Source organism: Chelonia mydas, chromosome 20, assembly GCF_015237465.2.
Source record: "Chelonia mydas isolate rCheMyd1 chromosome 20, rCheMyd1.pri.v2, whole genome shotgun sequence".
NCBI classification, from domain to species: Eukaryota; Metazoa; Chordata; order Testudines; family Cheloniidae; genus Chelonia; species Chelonia mydas.
In genome coordinates, this window is record NC_051260.2 from 16,751,662 (window position 1) to 16,770,364 (window position 18,703).

The 18,703-nt window shown below is 64.2% G+C and overlaps 2 protein-coding genes across 2 annotated transcripts; both read left to right on the top strand.

Moving 5' to 3' along the window:
* Window positions 1-744: 744 nt before the first annotated feature.
* Window positions 745-8,032, top strand: MISP3 (MISP family member 3). Its single transcript, XM_007066337.4, has 4 exons — window positions 745-1,114; window positions 2,002-4,069; window positions 5,971-6,053; window positions 7,040-8,032. The coding sequence occupies exons 2-4, from the start codon at window positions 2,032-2,034 to the stop codon at window positions 7,130-7,132; spliced, it is 2,214 nt and encodes a 737-aa protein (XP_007066399.4). The 5' UTR covers window positions 745-1,114; window positions 2,002-2,031; the 3' UTR covers window positions 7,133-8,032.
* Window positions 8,033-14,030: 5,998 nt separating this feature from the next.
* LOC102939384 (caseinolytic mitochondrial matrix peptidase proteolytic subunit) lies at window positions 14,031-18,204 on the top strand. The gene is made up of 7 exons (XM_037888099.2): window positions 14,031-14,193; window positions 14,697-14,798; window positions 15,551-15,622; window positions 16,158-16,254; window positions 16,460-16,647; window positions 17,070-17,175; window positions 17,651-18,204. Exons 1-7 carry the CDS (start codon window positions 14,176-14,178, stop codon window positions 17,812-17,814), a joined length of 747 nt encoding a protein of 248 aa, XP_037744027.1. The 5' UTR covers window positions 14,031-14,175; the 3' UTR covers window positions 17,815-18,204.
* Window positions 18,205-18,703: the final 499 nt, after the last annotated feature.

The following is an 18,703-nucleotide window of genomic DNA, read 5'->3' on the forward strand; positions in this document are numbered from 1 at the left end:
AGCCCTGGCTGGGAGTGGGAGTGGCTCCCGGCTGCTCCCAGCAGGGGGCGCTGCGGGGCGCGGGGCAGGAGCCCTGGCTGGGGGTGGCTCCCGGGTGCTCCCAGCAGGGGGCGCTGCGGGGCGCGGGCAGGAGCCCTGGCTGGGGGTGGCTCCCGGCTGCTCCCAGCAGGGGGCGCTGCGGGGCGCGGGGCAGGAGCCCTGGCTGGGAGTGGGAGTGGCTCCCGGCTGCTCCCAGCAGGGGGCGCTGCGGGGCGCGGGGCAGGAGCCCTGGCTGGGGGTGGCTCCCGGGTGCTCCCAGCAGGGGGCGCTGCGGGGCGCGGGGCAGGAGCCCTGGCTGGGGGTGGCTCCCGGCTGCTCCCAGCAGGGGGCGCTGCGGGGCGCGGGGCAGGAGCCCTGGCTGGGAGTGGGAGTGGCTCCCGGCTGCTCCCAGCAGGGGGCGCTGCGGGGCGCGGGGCAGGAGCCCTGGCTGGGGGTGGCTCCCGGGTGCTCCCAGCAGGGGGCGCTGCGGGGCGCGGGCAGGAGCCCTGGCTGGGGGTGGCTCCCGGCTGCTCCCAGCAGGGGGCGCTGCGGGGCGCGGGGCAGGAGCCCTGGCTGGGGGTGGCTCCCGGCTGCTCCCAGCAGGGGGCGCTGCGGGGCGCGGGGCAGGAGCCCTGGCTGGGGGTGGCTCCCGGCTGCTCCCAGCAGGGGGCGCTGCGGGGCGCGGGGCAGGAGCCCTGGCTGGGAGTGGGAGTGGCTCCCGGCTGCTCCCAGCAGGGGGCGCTGCGGGGCGCGGGGCAGGTGCGCTCCCACCTTCCCAGGCTGCCGGTCCCGGCGCATCCCGGCGCGGCGCTGGCCCGGGGTTAATGTTTAATAGCCCCGTGTGTGCTCAGGGCCGGGGAGGGGCGCCGGGGGCCGCGCTCGCCACCGGCAGCTCCCGGCCCTTGGCCGTCCCGGGCTGCGCCGGCTGGAGATTAGCGCAGCGCCTGTCATTGGCTCAGCGGCCGGGATAAATCGCAGGGACCGCGGGGCACCGCGACCTTCCTGGTGCAGCCGCCCAGGGGTGCGCGGCTCGGGCCAGGTGGGCAGCGAGGGGCTGGCACCGGGAAACGGGGACCCCCCCAACACCCGCAGAAACGTGAGTGAGGGTCGCCGGCTCCAGCTGGGGGGTCAGCCAAGGAGGGAGGGGCCAGGAGTTAATCTTCTGTGCCGGGGGGCTGGGCAGGCGGACACGTATGTGGGGGGGCCCCTGTGCCAGCGGTAAAGGGGGAGGACGCTGCCGGTGCCCCGGGGCTGCCCTGGTCTGGGAAGCATTTAAGCTCCCTGCGCATCTGTCGCGTGCTTGGGGGCCAGACCCCTTTTTTCCCCTGCCCCCCCCCCCGCCACCCTGTAGCCCCCCAGGAGCGGGCGCCCAGGTGGGTGCAGAGGGGGAGGGGAAAGTCTGTTGCCTCTCATTGCCCAGAAGCGATTGCCTGCAGGGGGCAATCGGGGCAGGGGGTGGCGATGGGGTGGGGGGAGTGTGAGGTGGCGGGGACTGTCCTGGGCTGGGACTGCAGTGATCAGAGCTTGCCAGCCACCCCGACACCACTGTAGATGGGCGCAGGGATCCTGTTCTGCCCCTGTGACGAGGAGCTGGGGTCTGTGCCCCGTCCCCCCAGGTCCTCTTGCCCTTCCGTGTCCCGGGTAATTAAAGCTAGAAGGAGCCCCCCCTAGCCCCGCCGTGATGCCTGGGGGAGCCCTTCACATTGGTGCCAGGCAGGCACCAGCAGCGGGCGCCCTCACGTCATGAGCCTCCGTCCTCAGGGTGACCCTGGCAAGGTGGAAAATCACCCAGGAGAAGGAGTAGTTTGAGAGCCTCAGGTTTCTCACGGCACCCACCGGGTTTATGCCCCTCCCAGGCTCCGCTCCCCTCTGACCCCAAACCCCTGAGGCTACCCCCGAAATCTAATCCCCCCTCTCCCGCCCTGGTGTGCGCTGGCGAGGGGCAGCCCCAGGCACTCACCCTGGCATCTCTTCCTGCCCTAGGTTTCGCTGGAGAGCCCCGGCCTGGCCCTGATGGCAACGGAGGCCGTGTCCCTGCCACCCTCTGCCCCAGAGGAGTGCCAGGGGGATTCCCCCGCTGGCCTGTGCCCAGCTGGGGAGGGCATGGATGTCCCCGGGAAGGGGCACAGGCCAGGGGAAGGTGGCATTGACCCTGTCATTGCACAAGAGAGGGAGCCTGGGGCACCCAAGCCCCCTGGCACCACTGGCCAGGACGAGGCCCCAACACACGGACAGTCCCCTGCTGCCTCAGGGGAGGGGGGCAACCAGGCCGATCACCGCAGCTCCTGCCCCGCTCCCCCGGCGCAGCCAGACCCTGCTGATGCCTCAGGCCGGCCAGCCTGTGGAGGGGAGGGCAGCAAGGATGTCTTTGGTGACCCCCCCGATGCCACCCCCTCCTCGGAGCCACCTCAAGCTGCCAACGTCCACGGCCAAGCGAGCCCCGGGGAGCCAAAGCTGAGTGCCAGCTCCGAGCAGGGCTGCCAGGAGAGCACCGAGGCAGCGGGCACAGAGACGGGCGAGGAGAAGGCCTCCGGCCCGCATGGGGACAAGTCACCAGCCACCGGCCCGCGGTCAGATCAGCCGGCGGAGGAGTCTGAAAAGGATCCCCGGCTGGCTGGGGAACAGGGACCCCATGCGCTGGGTAGCGCTGGTGCCAAGGGGGGCCAGGATGCCAGCTGCCCACTCCAGCCGGATGGCACGCTGGTGCCAGGGGGACCCTTGCTGGCACTGGGGGACCTCGCCCCTTGCAGCCAGCAGGGGGCAGCAGGCGCCAGGCCTGAGACGGCAGTGCCAAGGTCTCCCGTGGCAACTGGTGACTCCTCTGGGCCTGCCCGCCTGGCGCGCGATAGCAGCTGGGAGCCGGGGGGCGGGGAAGGCCAGAGGGAGGGACCAGCTGGCAGCTCAGCAGGTGGAGCCGGTGACAACAATAAACCCTGGGGTGAGGTCGGAGCCAGGGCTGTGGTGGAATCTGAGCCGAACGAGGTGCCACCCAGCGCTGCCGGGCCCCGAGAGACCTCGCCCGGGGGAGACGGTGCCAGGGAGCCAGATGGTGCTGAAGATCTGGGCGGTGCCGCAGGTCCAGCGGATACCAGGGATCTGACTGGTACCAAAGGTCCAGCCGGTCCGCCAGAGACAGCCGGTGCCGCAGATCTGGCCAGTGAAGATCCAGCTGCTCCCAGCGATCGGGGCAGTGCGGCAGCTCCAGCCTGTGCCAACGGGCAGACCAGTGCCGGGGACCCAGCTGGGGTCAAAGACCCAGGAGCTGCCTCGGAGCAGAAGGGGGAGAGCATGGAGAACGGGGACCTCTCCAGTGACGGCGAAGCCTCTCCAGCCCTGAAGCCGGGCGGCGAGACCCCCATCGAGCGGGAGATCCGGCTGCACCAGGAGAGGGAGGAGACCCTGAGGCGGCAGCGGGGCCTGGCCAGCTCGCGGGACACCCAGCAGTACGTGGAGGTGCGGATGAAGCCCATTTTGAGCCAGGCCCAGCCACCCGCCCAGCTGCCCAAGGAGAAGGAGCGCCAGTGGGCCGGGGCCCAGATGCAGCGGGAGATCCAGCGGGAGAGGCTCCGTGAGGAAGACCTGGTGCAGCTGGGCAAGGTGCGGGGCACCTACGACCGGGGCACCCCCCAGGAGCTGCAGGAGAAGAAGATGCTTTTCGAGCAGCAGCCCAGCCCCGAGCCTCCTTCCCCCCGGAAGCCGGCGAGGGTCACCTGCGGCAGCAGTGCCGAGACCCCCCGAGATCAGGGCCCCCGGGGACCATCCTTCGCCGAGGCCAACAGCCGGGCCAACATGGTCATCCTGGAGCCCAGCACCCTGCTGCGCCCCAGCCCCAGCCGCCAGGCCCCCCTGGAGTGGAGCTCCTCGGCCCAGGGCAACCCCTTCTTCAGACTGCGCTCCAGGAGCCCCCAGTCCCGGCTGGAGCTGGAGGTGCAGGAGGCCCAGAAGAGGGAACAGGAGCTGCAGAAACAGAGGCACAGTCTGTACGGCTGGGACCTGCCCGGCGATGCCCAGGGGGCGGCCGAAGGGGAGGAGCCGCGCCGCAGCCAGCCAGGTAAGGGGGGCTCACCGGGGGCTGCAGAAACCAGGTCTAGGGGCAGCTGGAGGAAGGCAGTGCTGATGAGGGGTTAGAGCACTGGGCTTACGAGGCAGGACTCCTAGGTTCTTCCCCTGGAACCAGGTGGGAGCATTGCTTAATACCTAGAACTGGGGTCTGGGAGTCAGGACGCCTGGGTTCTCTTTCCAACTCCAGGAAGGAACAGGGCCTGAGAGCCTGTGATGGAGGCCTGAGAGCCAGGACTGGGGTCGATGGCCAGCTGTCACTGACTCCCTGTGCGACCTGCACTCTGTGCCTCGGTTTCCCCATCCGTAACATGGAGCTAATGACACTGACCATCTCTGAGGGCCACTGGTGAGAGACCATTCCAGCCCAGCCGCCGGCTGTGACAGGGAGCTGTTCCCATGGGATGAGTGCAGTGGGACCCCCTTCCTGGCTGCCTCATGACTGGCATCCCACTCGTGCCCAGTGGGTGTTGCCAATGGGCTAGCAGGGAGCGTCCGGATAGTGGGGGTAACGGGCACCCAGATTTGCCCTGCTGCTGCTCCCCGCAAGGGTCCAATGGCGCAGACGCGGGGCTGGCAAAGACAGCGACTCCTGGGGCAAGACACCCCGGTTCCGGAGCCGGGCAAGGCCTGGAAGAAGCAGGTGATGCAGGGGGTAGATGTCAGCATGGTGGGGGTGGCAGAGAGGATCTAGGGGTACAGGAGGCAGGGGGCCTCCAGGGGGCCCTGGAGGGCTGTAAGACAGGTGCATCCCACACGGAGATGGGGGCTTTATCTCCCCTAAAAGGCTCTCTGCCTGTCTCAGCAGCACCTCCGTGAGTGCACCAACGTGCCATGCTCTTGGCATGTGTGGGGCACGTCCCAGGGCCAGGGCTGAGAAGTCTCTAGCTGTCCCCAGGGAGAGAGGGAGGGGATCCCAGCAGCCCCTCTCCCCCCCTGGCCTGAGGCCAGGCCAGGCCAGAGGCTGGGTTCCCAGCCCCAGCCAACCCGGGAGCTGCTGGCCCTGAGCTGCCCCTGGGGAGCCGATGTGTGTACCCAGGGGGTGGTGGCTGCATCAGGGCGGGGCGCGGGGCCGACCTTTGGCTAGAACGAAAGGGAAAACCGCTCAGCGGTGGTGGGAAGGGGGCAGGCTGGCGGGGCTGTGCCCGGGGCCCAGGGGGAGCCAGGAGCAGGGCCAGCCTGTGGTTTCAGAGCCGGGGTTCGGCCTGTTTCTGGGGATCAGGGCCCTGCTGCAGAGTCGTGAGCTGAATGATCAGTATTTCAAGAGCGCCCGGATGCCACAATCAAGATGAGGACCCCACCAGAGACCCCATTGTGCTAGCTGGGGACCCCCCTGAACTGACATTGGGCCCCCTTTGTCCCAGGTGCTGCATGGAGCCTGATCCAGAACAGGGTCGCATTGCGCCCGCCCCCCGCGCCCCCCCCCCACATACTGAGACTGGGCCCCATTGTGCCAGGGACTGCGCAGACACCTAATGAGAGCCAGCCCCTGCCCCACGGGGCTTGTTCTAAAGAGACACAGGGAGGGAGGGGAAACCGAGGCCCAGAGGGCAGAAGAGGGTCATTGGCAGAGCCGGGAACAGAACCCAGGCATCCTGAATTCGGGTCCAGTGCCCTAGCCACTAGGTCACCCTACCTGGATGCATCCTCCGCCAGCCCCAGGGCAGGGTGAATCCCCCTAACCCAGCTGCAAGGGGGGATGGCGTGAGGTGGGGCACAGGGAAACTGAGGCTGAATCTCAGGGGGGCAGGCAGTGTTTCTTGCGGAGGAAGAGGTATTAGGGTACAGAATCTGGGGGGGGGCGGGAGCCCCATCGCTCAGCCTGGCAAAGCCCCAGGAAGGAGGCGGAAGGAGCCTGCAGACCCTGAGCCACTTTCTTCCCCCTTGTTGCAGAGAGACCATCCTGCGGGAAGCTCGATGTGACCTGGCCTCCCCGAGCCCCATCGGAGAGCCCCCAGGAGAATGGGCTGGACCAGGTAACTGCCCCCCGGCCCCCCTGCCCCGCCTTGCACCGCTGACCCAGGTCACTGCCAGGCCTGGCCCTGCGCCAGGCAATGAGCCCTGGGGGCCGTGCTCTGCCACTGACAGGCATCAACCCCCATGAACACACGTGTGAGCGTGGACACGTGTGAAGGCGGCAACATGGGGAAGCGCCCACGGAACCTGCCTGGCCACAGACACATGCTCCAACACACAGTCACACGCCAGAGCCCAGAGCCGTTGCTATTCCTTGAGGAGCCCTGGTGGGTGAGGGGGGGACATTCAGTCCAAGTGTCCCGACTCCTGCCAGATGCATGCATGCAGCCACACATGGGCTGACATACGGTAACGGCCGTGAGCCCCCTCCTGCGTGCTCACTGCTTTGGGAACAATTCACACACGCGTACAATGTGCAGTGCGGGCATTCGTGCATCCACATAAGCACAGCCACCTGAGCCCCCGTACACATACAGACACACGGACGCGCGCGGCCTCCCCACACAAACACGCACCCACACACATGAATCCCCCCGGGAGCGCTGTGCCCATACACAGAACACAGAGACACACAAAACCACACGGACTCAAACACACACGAGGCAGCCCCTGCTCCTCCTCACACGGACGCCTGCCCACGATCACGCAATATTCACAACAGACATGTCTGGGCACACGCAACCGTCATCCCCTCTCCTGGGGCCCGGGGCCCTTTCATCCTCTAGTGGCTGGTTCAGGAACTACCACAGCCTGGGACCCCCAGCAGTGGGTGTCATGGCAGCAGCCCCTTATGGTGGAAGGTCAAGGGTTCGATCCCCGCCATGGGTATGCAATCCTTGTTCATTCCAGAGCTGCCCCTGCAGTGGGCACATGGACACGTGGCCTGCCTCGCTGCAGGGAAAGGCCTCTCCCCCTTTGCCACGTATTTGCTAGATCTCTGCCTTTGCTGTCCTCAGTGGCTTACGCTGTCCCATCCCCGCCACAGGTGGAGAAAAGCCCCCGGAGCCTTCGCCAGAAAAGTGCCTTAATCCAGCGCTGGGAGTCGGGAGCTGTCAGCAACCCGGAGAGCCAGGAGTAGGGAGCAGCACCGCGGAGGGAAGGGAGAGACAATGTGGAGGGTGGGGAACGTCCTAGCACCTCCCATCCCGCTCCAGAACCTACCCCCCACTTGATCCTTGCAGGATCCCACTGCTGGAACCACCATGTGCCCTTCCCACCTACCTGATTGGACAAAGCTTTAATGCGTGTGACCACCCAGGCCGGTTTGATTGGGTGATGAACTACTGCGCTTCGCCTCCTCCCACCCCAGCTTTCTCCATGGACCAATCAGGAGAGACCTAGGTGAAACGCATTATAGTTGATTATTTTTTAGAGCAAGCCAAATCCCAAATTAAAGGGATTTTGGAATCCACGGCAGGATGAGGCCTTTAACACTCTGGACTAGGCGCTGATCTGAGCTATCCCGGTGTGACTCCAGAGTCACTCAAATGGGGTGACTCCAGAGTCACACCAGTGTAAAGGCAATCAGAACCTGGTTCTCTCTTGTATTAAAACACGCAGGCAAGCTTGTAAAACTTGTGGATCAGAATCGCCACCACTTTGAACTCTGGGTTGGGTGGGATTATGATTAGTGTGGCCTTGGGACGCCTGGATTCTAGGCCCAGCTGTGCCACTGATTTCCTACATGTCCTTGTGCAAGTCACTTCACCACTCTATGCCTCAGTTTCTCTATCTTTTACATAGTGGGAGGATAATGCATCCCGCAGCAGAAATCATGAACATTTGGCCAAAGTACTAGTATAACTTTGATCCCAAACATATTAAGCCTGAAATAGTCTCCTCCCCAGAAGCAGTCACTTCTGAAACAAGCCGACAGAGTAGATTGTGCTCAGGCATGAAATCATCTTGGGAAGAAGCTACTGGGCGTTTTAAGCGAAAAGGGTTTAAGAAAAAGAATCAATAAACAAAAGCAAAAGCACCAAGCGACTTGGCTTATTGCCGCAACGATTCCAAGTGGAGTAACGCAAAGGTGGTCGAGAGTATGAGGTCGCAGCAGGGCCCCCCTGTCGGATTCATCAATAATCAAATTGATTAATTGACAAAAGGTTTTATGTGAGGGCACTGAATGAGCCAGCTTGCAAGTTGAAAAACTCCCAGTGATGTCCATGGCAGTTTTGCCTGAGCGAGGACAGACTGGATCAAGGGGGCGAGCGGGGGGGCGGGGAGCTGGCTGGCTGGGGCAGTTGGTGGGAAGGGCTGGGAGGCCCCATAGCAGACGTTACTCTGGGAATTCACCGCTGCAGAGCACTGGAGAGCAGCCCACACACAGCCCTGTGCTGCTATAAAGTAGAGCCGCTCCCAGCTGCTCTAAGTGACACAGACGTCAGCCACCTGCAGCCACCTGGGACCTGACAGGCCTGCAGGTCCAGCCACGTGCCAGTTCGGTCAAGCCCAGGGATGGGCAGAGGTGGCAGCCTCCCCAGTTTGAGCAGCTATCACAGCAGGGTGTCATAGACTCCCCCATCCGCTGTGGCTCCAGCTAGCCGGCAAGTGGCGTCAGCCTGGCTAGAGCTCAGCCCCTGAGCTGGGGCCTGTGGGCCTGTTTTCAATGGTTACCGTCCCCGTCCCTTTGTACATTTCACAGTGTATGGAGGTGGGGGAGCTGGGGGAAAAAGTACACACAACCCCCGGCCTCCGTCTGTAGGCAAGTCCCTGCTTCCCTCCTGGCCTCAGTTTCCCTAGTCTGACAAAGAGGGATGATCATTCCACCCCGCCTCACCCCGGGGAGTGAACCAGCGCATGGCCGTAACCCCCGTCAAAGTCCAGCGGAGGTACTGATTACTCAATAACCGCTAATAATGAAGGGAACAGCCTTGGACCTAGTGTTGGAGATGGGCCCAGATCCCTGCTGGGTGTAAATCGGCCTGGCTGCCCTGGAGCGACGCAGAGGGTTTACGCCAGCGGGGCCCTCACGCAGAGAGTGAAAGCAACTGGCTGAGCGCCCCTGCAGCAATTCAAGGGAGCGGCAGACAGATCAAGGTGATATGACAGCTGGCCGGGTTTCGATCACCGTGGGTGATGCCGTGTTCACAGGACTCGGATCCTCCCCTCCCTTACAGAGGTGTAAAGCAGGAGTGACCCCATTGACAGCTGTGGAAGCTGGTGTCAGAGAGAGCAGTATTCGGCCATGGGGTCAATTCTGCATTCGCTGGAGGGCTCCCCTGGGCTGACCCCACCATGTGGCCACGCCTTGCAGCCTGGGCAAACCCACCGGGCCGGGGGCGGGGGGAGGGATGCAGACAGGCTCCTGGAAGCCCCAGCTGGTGCCATGTGGTGTCACCATGGGGGGGTGGGGGCTGCACGACAGGGCTGAGGGGCAGCTGGCTTCCCCGCGGGCGACGGGCAGAGAGCCCACGGCTTCGCTCCACAGAGGAGTGGAGAAAGCAGCCCTACTCCCTATATACTCACAGATAAGCCGCAGCTCTTTAGCTGGGGGGTCTCAAGCCATGTCTCCAGGGCCGGCTTATACACGGGGCAGCTGTCAGCAAAGGACGGGACCATGTGGGCCCGTGGCCAGTGTGCTGGCTGGCACCGAGCCCGCCCAGCCCGAGATAAGTCACTGGCCCTGACGCTGAGCTGGGACTTCCGCCACGTCCCTGAGCCTATCGTGCCGTGGACAGAAGCCACGGGCCACGGCTGAAGCTTGTTCTCCCCGCTGAAAGTGGTGCTGGGCTTGGGGGGGCACCTGGTGCGGCTGCTTTTGGGAGCAAAGACCCCCCTGTAGTTTCGGGCGGGATCTCCCCTAACCTGAGCCAGGCCCCGGTGCCCAGCAAGCCGCAGAGAGCGCTGACTGTGATTCGACAGCTCGGGGGCATGCAGGGTCCTGCCAGCTCCTTCCAGAGCAGAGGCGGATGGCGAAATCCCAGCCGATGGGCTGGGGCAGGGTGCAGAAACGGGGGCGGGAAATCAGTGCGAAATTCATGGGGTCCAGGGGGTGGGAGGCTTCTTTGGCTTCCAGTTGGGGGCCCTTTCGACTGAAAAAATTGCCCATGTACAGCCGCCTTCTGGGACGCTACGGAGGAGCAAATGGTCAGGGACCATCTAGACCATGCTAATGGCACCAGGCCCTGACTAAGATCAGTGCCCCACTGTGCCAGGCCGATCGAGATCAGGGCCCCATCGCACCAGGCACTGGCCAGACCCCGACCGAGATCAGGGCCCCGTCACGCCGGGCACTGCCCAGGCCCCGACCGAGATCAGGGCCCAGCCGCACGGGGCGCTGCGCAGACCCTGACCGAGATCAGGGCCCCATCACGCCAGGCACTGCCCAGGCCCCGACCGAGATCAGGGCCCCGTCACGCCAGGCATTGCCCAGACCAGAACCGAGATCAGGGCCCCGTCGTGCCGGGCGCCACCCAGACCCCAGCCGAGATCAGAGCCCCGTCACGCCGGGCACTGCCCGGACCCGAACTGAGATCAGGGCCCAGCCGCACGGGGCGCTGCGCAGACCCTGACCGAGATCAGGGCCCCGTCACGCCAGGCATTGCCCAGGCCCCAACCGAGATCAGGGCCCCGTCGTGCCGGGCGCCGCCCAGACCCCAGCCGAGATTAGGACCCAGTCGCGCCGGGCGCTGCCCAGACCCTGACCGAGATCAGGGCGGGGAAAGTGAGAGTCTTGGTACTAGCACATGGATCCTGGGGCGGCGGGGGGTGAGCTCGCACAGCGCTGGGGGGCTGGGAGCTGGGCGCTCCAGCCCTGCGAGGGCCGTGCCCATGGGAGGTTGGGGCCGGTGCTGCGCCGCTAACGCTGAACAGGCTCTTTGTTTCTTTTCCTGTCTAGATAAAGAAGTTCAGGGAGAAAAGGCGCTGGGAAAGTGGGATGGAAACAGCCGCTAATCTGCCTGTGAACAAAGAGGTGCCCTGGGTGGGGGCAGGGAGCTGAATTCTGTGCCAGAGCCAGGGGTCTAACCACTAGAGCCTGCTTCCTCCCAGGGATGGGGAGAGAATCCAGGAGTCCTGACTCCCTAGACACCGCTGCCCTCCCAGGGGGAAGCCCAAGCTGAAGCAGTGGGTGCCTCTGGGACCTGGGACTCTGGCCTCATGACATTTCCCACATGAACCAGGAGGGGAGCCAGGACGCCTGGGTTCTATCCCAGCTCTGGGAGGGGAGTGGGGACTAGTCATTAGAGCTGGGAGCCCGGACTAGCGTTGGGGGTGGGGAAGTACTTTGGCCGCAATATAACAACTGACTCCAGCAGCTGCCTGGGCTCAGTCCAGGGCGGGGGCTGGAAGCAGCTGGAAAGCCTGGCGATTCAGCTCAGAAATTCTCCAACGGTGCCCAGCTGGTCACGGTGCCCAGCTGAGGGCTTCCACCTCAGCCAGCCTGGGCACAGGGGCAGCTCCTGCCCAAAGGGGAACCGAGGGAGCAGCTGCTCTGGCTGTATGGCCCAGCCGGTCCCGGGCATCGCCGCTGAGCCTGCCAACGAGCGCTACGGACCCCTGGGCTGAGACCCCCCCAAAACTCATTTCACATCAAGCATCTCAGAGGGGAACGAATTTTGGTCCCTCCTGACTTGGGGCCTGATTGGAGCCGGTGCCCCCTTGAGGAGACAGGCCCCATGCCCCCTGAGCCAGCCAGTCCCCAGCCCTGGGGTCGCTGCTTGAGCCCAGGGAGTGCCGGGAATCAGAGCCGACTCACGCTCGGTGACTCACAGCACATGGGGTGAGCGGGACACGCCTGGCAGCCGCAGGCGGGGGCCAAACCTTAGCAGTGACCCTTGGCAACCACAGCATCTCCGCAGCAGGTGTGGCGCTCGCTCCTCCCACGTGGCATTTCCACCAGGCCAACAGGGGAGGGGGGGAGTTCCCCCCAGTTTGCACTAATCTGTACTGGGCACCAGGCCCAGAATCGGCTCCCAAGCCGGGGAGCGGAGCCAAGGAGCCACATCCTCACCTGCTGTAAAGCAAACCAGCTCCACTGAGTCCCACCACCCGGTTTATACCAGCTGGGGATAGGGTCCCATTGACTCCAGTGCAATCCTGGCTCCCAGCCCCACTACTCTAACCACTAGACCCCGCTCCCCTCCCTGAGCCAGGGATAGAACCCAGGAGTCCTGGCTTCCAGCCCCCCTGCTCGAACCACTAGAGCCCACTCCCATCCCTGAGCCAGGGATAGAACTCAGGAGTCCTGGCTCCCAGCCCCCCCTGTTCTAACCACGCCACCCCAGTCCCCTTTCTGTGGCATGTTCTCCCGGCTGCTCTGGGCGCCTGGTGTTGTCCTTCACCCTGCACTCCCCCCAGCTCCGGACGGCGCTGGATGGCACCCTCCCACGCCCGGGGGACAGGGAATGACGGTTACACGTGGGAGCGCCCTATCTTGTTTCCCAGCTGCCTTGGGATAGTTACTGCGGGCAGGGGAGGAGGCCGGGTGATAACACTTTGCTCTGCAGTAACATTTCAGATGGACTTGGCCCAAAGGGCTCATCTCCTGGGGCCCTTCCTGGGAAACTCAGGAAGTGTTCACCCCAGCTACACAGGGGAAACTGAGGCACCAAGCATGCCTCACCCAAGGACAGACAACATGTCAGTGGAGTGCGGAATAGAGCCCCGGAATCCTGCTGTAACCACTAGACCCCATTCCCCTCCCACAGTCAGGGACAGAACCCAGGAGTCCAGGTTCCCTACCCTGCCCCTGCTTTAACGACTATACCTCATTGCCTAGGGGAGGAGCAGCGTGAAATACAACAGTTAAATCCCAAAGTGAACCCTGGCTTCAAAGACCCCCAAAGTGAGAATTCCCTAAACTTTAGCTGCACTGTTCTAAACAGAGAGACACGCCACTGAGCTCCGAGGAGGAGGGGGAGGGAGAGGGGTCTAGTGGTGAGACTGGGGTACAGGGAATCAGGACTCCTGGGTTCTAGCCTCGTCTCCAGCAGGGGCGTGGGGTCCAGTGGGAGACCAGGGGGTGCTCTCTGAGTTTTCTGAAGTTTGCCCCCGCTAGCTGAGACATCTCCGCAATCTAATCACTGTCCGGTTTCACCCTCTGTTATCACACCCTGGGCGCGGGCCCTTTGCTGGGACGGGCACACGCCACCAATTAACACCTCATAAATCCTGGTGCCCTTCCCAAGTGCCAGCGCCCGGCTCTGTGGCCTGCCTGCCACTCCCCTCTCGCACCCAGTGAGCCAAGGCTTAGGCTGCCCCCTCCAGGTTTGCCGGTTTGACCCCACCCTCTTCTGCCGTCCCTGGGTGTATCAAATTGGGCAGGTCTCAGCCCAATTCCTACAAGCACTGTTGTGCCTCCAGCACCGAACCGTCTGCCACAATGGCACCAACCTGTGAGCCTGGGCAGGAGAGACCCCCACCCTGGCCCCCCAACTTCCAGCTGCCTGCCTGGCTATTCCTTGCTCCTTGCTGCCCCTGTGTGGTGTGTGAGGGGGCTGCAGGCTCCGCCAGGTCCCCCAATGAACTGGGCGATGCAGAACATGGGGTGTGAAATCAAGGTGGGCACTAGAGACCCTGAGGTGGGGGGGGGGCACTTGGCACAAGGCTGCCGCACATCGGCAGGGGGGTGACAGCCTCTGCCAGGACCCTGAGGAATCATCTGTCTCGCTTCCTCCAGCACGGCCAGGCAGGCTCTGGACACAGAGGGGTGGCACACCTGGGTTCTAGCCCCAGCGCTGGGAGAGCAGTGGGGTCTAGTGGCTAGAACTAGGTAGGGGCTGGGAGTCAGGACTCCTGGGTTCCATCCCCAGCTCTCGGGGGGTGTGAGGCTGGTCAGCAGCTGTGTCCTGGTCACAATGACACCGCATAAAGCCATTCCACTGGGTCACAACAAAGTCATCATTCTGGGGGGAGAACCCAGGAGTCCTGGCTTTTAACCCTCCCCCCAGCTCTAACCACTAGACCCCGCTCCACCTTCTCCAATCAGCAGCCCAGGCGCTAGAACTACAATCCCCAGCAGTCACTGCAGCCGCGCCATGCATGCTGGGAGCTGTAGTTCCAGCCTGCGGGGCCCTGATCACATGACTCCCACAGGCTCCACCTCCTGAGGGGCGGGGCAGGGCATCACGTCCGGGTCGCCGGAGCAGGGAAGGGGCGGGGCTGGGTTGGAGCGAGAAGATGCTGCTGAGAATAGCAGTGAGTGGGGGGTGGGGCTGGGAGCCAGGACTCCTGGGTTCTCTCCCCGGCTCTGTGGGAGGAATGGGGGCTGGTGGGTTAGAGCAGGGGGGGCTGGGAGCCAGGACTCCTGGGTTCTCTTCCTGGCGCTGGGAGGGGGTCGTGGCTGAGTGGTTAGAGCAGGGGGGGCTGGGAGCCAGGACTCCTGGGTTCTCTCCCCGGCGCTGGGAGGGGCAGGGGTCTAGTGGTTAGAGCAGGAAGTGAGGATTCCATTGATGTCGCTGGGCTCAGATCCCCCCCTGGGGTGGGGGTGCTGGGGGCAGGCCCCTGTTGGGCGGTTGGGGGGGTCCCTGCCTTGGGCTCTGGTGGTTGCAGGGCAGGGAGGTGCTGCAGTGTGGGGCGGGGCTGGGCACAGAGCGGATTGGGGGGTGGAGGGGGCAGGAGTGCTAGGAAGTGACCTATGCCGGGGGGGGGGGGGGGCAGCGGTTCATTCTCCCCTAACTGGCTGGGTCTCTGCCCCACAGCGCACCCTCCGGCCTGGCTGCCAGGCAGCGACTGCGCACCGGAGCCTCCACCGGACACCAGTGAGCCACATCCCGCTCATCCCCATCGTGGTGGAGCAGACGGTGAGCTGGTGCCCCTCAGTCCCGACCCACAGCCCCCCTGCTAGCCCAGCCCTCCCGGTGCCCCTCAGTCCTGACCCGCAGCCCCCCTGCTAGCCCAGCCCTCCCGGTGCCCCTCAGTCCCGACCCGCAGCCCCCCTGCTAGCCCAGCCCTGCCGGTGCCCCTCAGTCCCGACCCACAGCCCCCCTGCTAGCCCAGCCCTGGGGTCCCCCCAGCCCTGCCGGTGCCCCTCAGTCCCGACCCACAGCCCCCCTGCTAGCCCAGCCCTGCCGGTGCCCCTCAGTCCTGACCTGCAGCCGCCCTGCCAGCCCAGCCGTGGGGTCCCCCCAGCCCTGCCGGTGCCCCTCAGTCCTGACCCGCAGCCCCCCTGCTAGCCCAGCCCTGCCGGTGCCCCTCAGTCCCGACCCGCAGCCCCCCTGCTAGCCCAGCCCTGGGCTCCCCCCTGCCCTGCCGGTGCCCCTCAGTTCCGACCCACAGCCCCCTGCTAGCCCAGCCCTGGGTCTCTCTGGACAGGGCCTGGTCAGGTGTTGGCTTTTGGGCTGAGCTGTTAACATTGTCTAGCGGCTGAACTGAGCCCCACCAAATTCATTTCACTTGTGCGCTACGAAACCAGGACTCCCATATGCAATCATGAATCCTGCTCCCTCCCCAGGTGCTCAGGCCCCCTCTGCCCCCCGCACTCCCTCCCTGCCCCTCGAGAGGGTGCTGGCAGTGTTAATTCCCAGCTGGGCTGAGCTCCTGGTGTGTGTTGCAGGGCCGTGGTGAGAGAGCCTACGACATTTACTCCCGGCTGCTGCGGGAGAGGATTGTGTGCGTCATGGGGCCGGTGAGTGTCCGGGGCTGCTCCTGGCCCAGCCACCCTGGGCTCGCGCAGCCCCCACCCAACAGGAGATAAAGAGGGTGGGGTCGCCCTGTCTCTAACGGGGGTGTGGGGTCAGCCACTGCCTGCACCAGCTACTCTAGTGTCCTCCTGGGCCAGAGCCCCACACATACACTGGACCAGGGAGTCAGCAAACCCCTTGCTGTGCTATCAGACAATGGGCCCTTCTACCCCTGTATCCACCCCCCCACCCCCAAATAATGCTCTGGACCAGACCAACAGGCGTCAGAGGAGGCGTTCCACCCCACATAGTGGTGAAGAGTGGTTTGAGCTGGCAAAATTCCTTCCTGACCCCTGCTAGCCCCTAACCCTAACCCTAACCCTCCTTCTCTGAGCCACGAGAGTTAATGGTCGTGAAATGATTCAGCCTTGGGGGGAAAAAACATTTCAAACCGCCCCAGCCGCTGTGTTTGGCTCTTCGAGCCCCTGCAGCAGGGAGTTCCCCAGGTCGCTGCCACCTCTCTCTCTCCACCTTCTGCAGATCGACGATGGGGTGGCCAGTCTGGTCATTGCCCAGCTGCTCTTCCTGCAGTCAGAGAGCAACAAGAAGCCGATCCACATGTACATCAACAGCCCCGGTGAGTGGAAGCCCAGACTGCGAGCGCCACCGTGAGACCAGCCGGCCATCCCCCGAAGTGCCCCCTGCTGGCAGAGGCTGGGACTGGAGCAGCCAGGAGCTCCACAGCCAGTGCTGGGGACCTGCTCCCTCCAGCCACCCCCCTGCTGGGTGAATCGGAGAGATCCTCCCTCCTGCCTGCCGTCATTCTCCGGTTCTCTCTCCAGGTGGCGCCGTGACCTCGGGGCTGGCCATCTATGACACCATGCAGTACATCCTGAACCCCATCTGCACCTGGTGCGTGGGGCAGGCGGCCAGCATGGGGTCGCTGCTCCTGGCTGCCGGCTCCCAGGGCATGAGGCACTCCCTGCCCAACTCCCGCATCATGATCCACCAGCCTTCAGGAGGGGCGCGGGTGAGTCCGGGCACCGATCTGCCCCCTGGCGGGAGTGGGAGCCCTGGGGCAGGGGACGTACGGGGGCCCCTTTAGCGTCAAGATCAGTCCCAGGAGCCCCCGGCCGGGGGAATCTCCATGCTGCCGGGGCCCACCCCAGCAGGCATTGACCAGCCCCCGATGTTGCGGACGAGGCTGGGGACTGACTGGACGACGGGGGCAGGTTCCCCTCTGGCTGCTGGTCCCGGGGGGTCCCTCCGGGGTAGGGGGAACCTTTGACCCTAAGGTCGTCCCCCCCGAGTGGATAAAGACCCACTATCGTTCCTGGCCGACGCCGAGTTTGGCATAGCTCTGCTCTGTCCTGCTGCAGTTGGACTAGTGAGGGGCACCCCCTGCTGGGGGCTCCGTGAAGCCAGGCTGCACCTCATGGTGCCTCCCCACAGGGGCAAGCCACGGACATCGCCATCCAAGCCGAGGAGATCCTGACGCTGAAGAAGCAGATCAACGGGCTGTACGCCAAGCACACCAAGCAGCCCCTGGAGGTGATCGGTGAGTGCCCCTGAAATCGCCCTCTGGGGTCTCCAATGAGGCAGGGGGAGGTGGGGACAGCTGCACTGAGCTTCCCAAAACGTCTCCGTTCTACGGGTGAAGTGGGAGGGAGTGGGACCTGTGTGGAGAGGTCAAAGTTCAGATCCTGAAGGCGGGGTGATCAGCCCTCATGCTTCAGGGCATCAGCTGCTTGCTACTGCAGGAGTCAGGAAGGAATGGATGCTGATGGGGTGAAATATCTCAAGCAGTGCAGGGGTTTGTTAACTCCAAAGACACCAGTGAGGCTCGAATCGTCTGCTCCAGATGTGGGAACTCCAGGGGGATCTCCAGTGGCTGCTGCAGTGTTCACGCTTTTATCCCCCCTCTCTCTTTGGGTCAGCCACTAGAGGGTGATGTGCCCTAGGCCAGGGTCTAGAGGCTCCCGCCCCCCACAGCCCAGGGCACCCCTCATCTTCCCTGTGCTCTTGTCCTGCAGAGTCCACCATGGAGAGAGACCGCTACATGAGCCCCATGGAAGCCCAGGAGTTTGGGATCCTGGACAAGGTGCTGGTCCACCCCCCTCACGACGGAGAGGACGAGCCGGAGCTGGTCCAGAAAGAGCCTTCCCCGCCCTCCTCCTCTTCCTCGGCTGAGCCCTGAGAGACCTCTGGGCTCGGATGGGAACCGACAGAGGTGGCTGGTGCTTTGCCGGGGTGCTGAGGATCGTTCCAGCCAGGAGGGAGGAAGCTAGGAGACACCAACCACTCGAAGCAGAGGGATGGGGGCGGCAAAGCCCCATGCTGGGATTACACCCACACACACCCCGCTTGCTGGACGGATGCAAGAGGGAACCACCCCCATACCTCCCACTGGGTGTCCCCCTCTGCTGCCCCACCAGCAGCTGGCGAGACGCGTTGGTCCGAGCTGGGGTGTGTCTGGCAGGGTCCAATTATTTTGGTACCTTTGGGTCACACGAACACGCCACCCCTCCTGGTGTAGAGTCATTAGCTGAATGATTGTTATTAAATTAAACTCGCCAAGCTGTTCGCACTCTGTGTTGGGTCCTTTCCCCTGTAACGTCAGCAGGTGAGGATGCGTGAAACAAATATTTCTTGAGATGGGGACATGTCTTTAAACCTCCTTCATGCTCCCCATGTCCTGGTCCCCTTGTGTCTCTCGGAGCAGCCTCAGGGCTGCTCTAACTTGAGTTCTGCTTCCTACTGACCCGCAGGGAGCAGAGAATAGCCCAGTGCTGTGTAGTTTCTCCCTCTCTCCCCGAGCAGCTGGGACAGTCCCTGCTCGGGAGTGATTCTCAACAGGTCTTTGCTGACCAGTGTGTGCGTTTTTTTTGCGAAGGACTCTTTGTGGAAAGATCCCAAGCAGGGTTTGCAGCAGCTATTTAACAGCTCACAGCAACGCCGCGCAAGGGTCTGGTTCACTCTGGACTGAAATGTGGCCACCTTTCGGGTGGGGCAGGGCAGGTACACGATCGCTCTTGGGTGATGTAATGCATTGGCCTGTGTCGTGCTCTGCCCCTGGGGAGAGGTGG

What these genes read in the sequence shown, in the direction of transcription:
- MISP3 (XM_007066337.4), top strand. Translation starts at nt 2,032, where the DNA reads ATGGCAACGGAGGCCGTGTCCCTGCCACCCTCTGCCCCAGAGGAGTGC. An exon ending in GCCGCGCCGCAGCCAGCCAG is followed by an intron (nt 4,070 to 5,970) that starts GTAAGGGGGGCT and finishes CCCTTGTTGCAG; the next exon opens with AGAGACCATCCTGCGGGAAG. An exon ending in AGGAGAATGGGCTGGACCAG is followed by an intron (nt 6,054 to 7,039) that starts GTAACTGCCCCC and finishes TCCCCGCCACAG; the next exon opens with GTGGAGAAAAGCCCCCGGAG.
- LOC102939384 (XM_037888099.2), top strand. An exon ending in CATGTACATCAACAGCCCCG is followed by an intron (nt 16,255 to 16,459) that starts GTGAGTGGAAGC and finishes TTCTCTCTCCAG; the next exon opens with GTGGCGCCGTGACCTCGGGG. An exon ending in AGCCTTCAGGAGGGGCGCGG is followed by an intron (nt 16,648 to 17,069) that starts GTGAGTCCGGGC and finishes GCCTCCCCACAG; the next exon opens with GGGCAAGCCACGGACATCGC.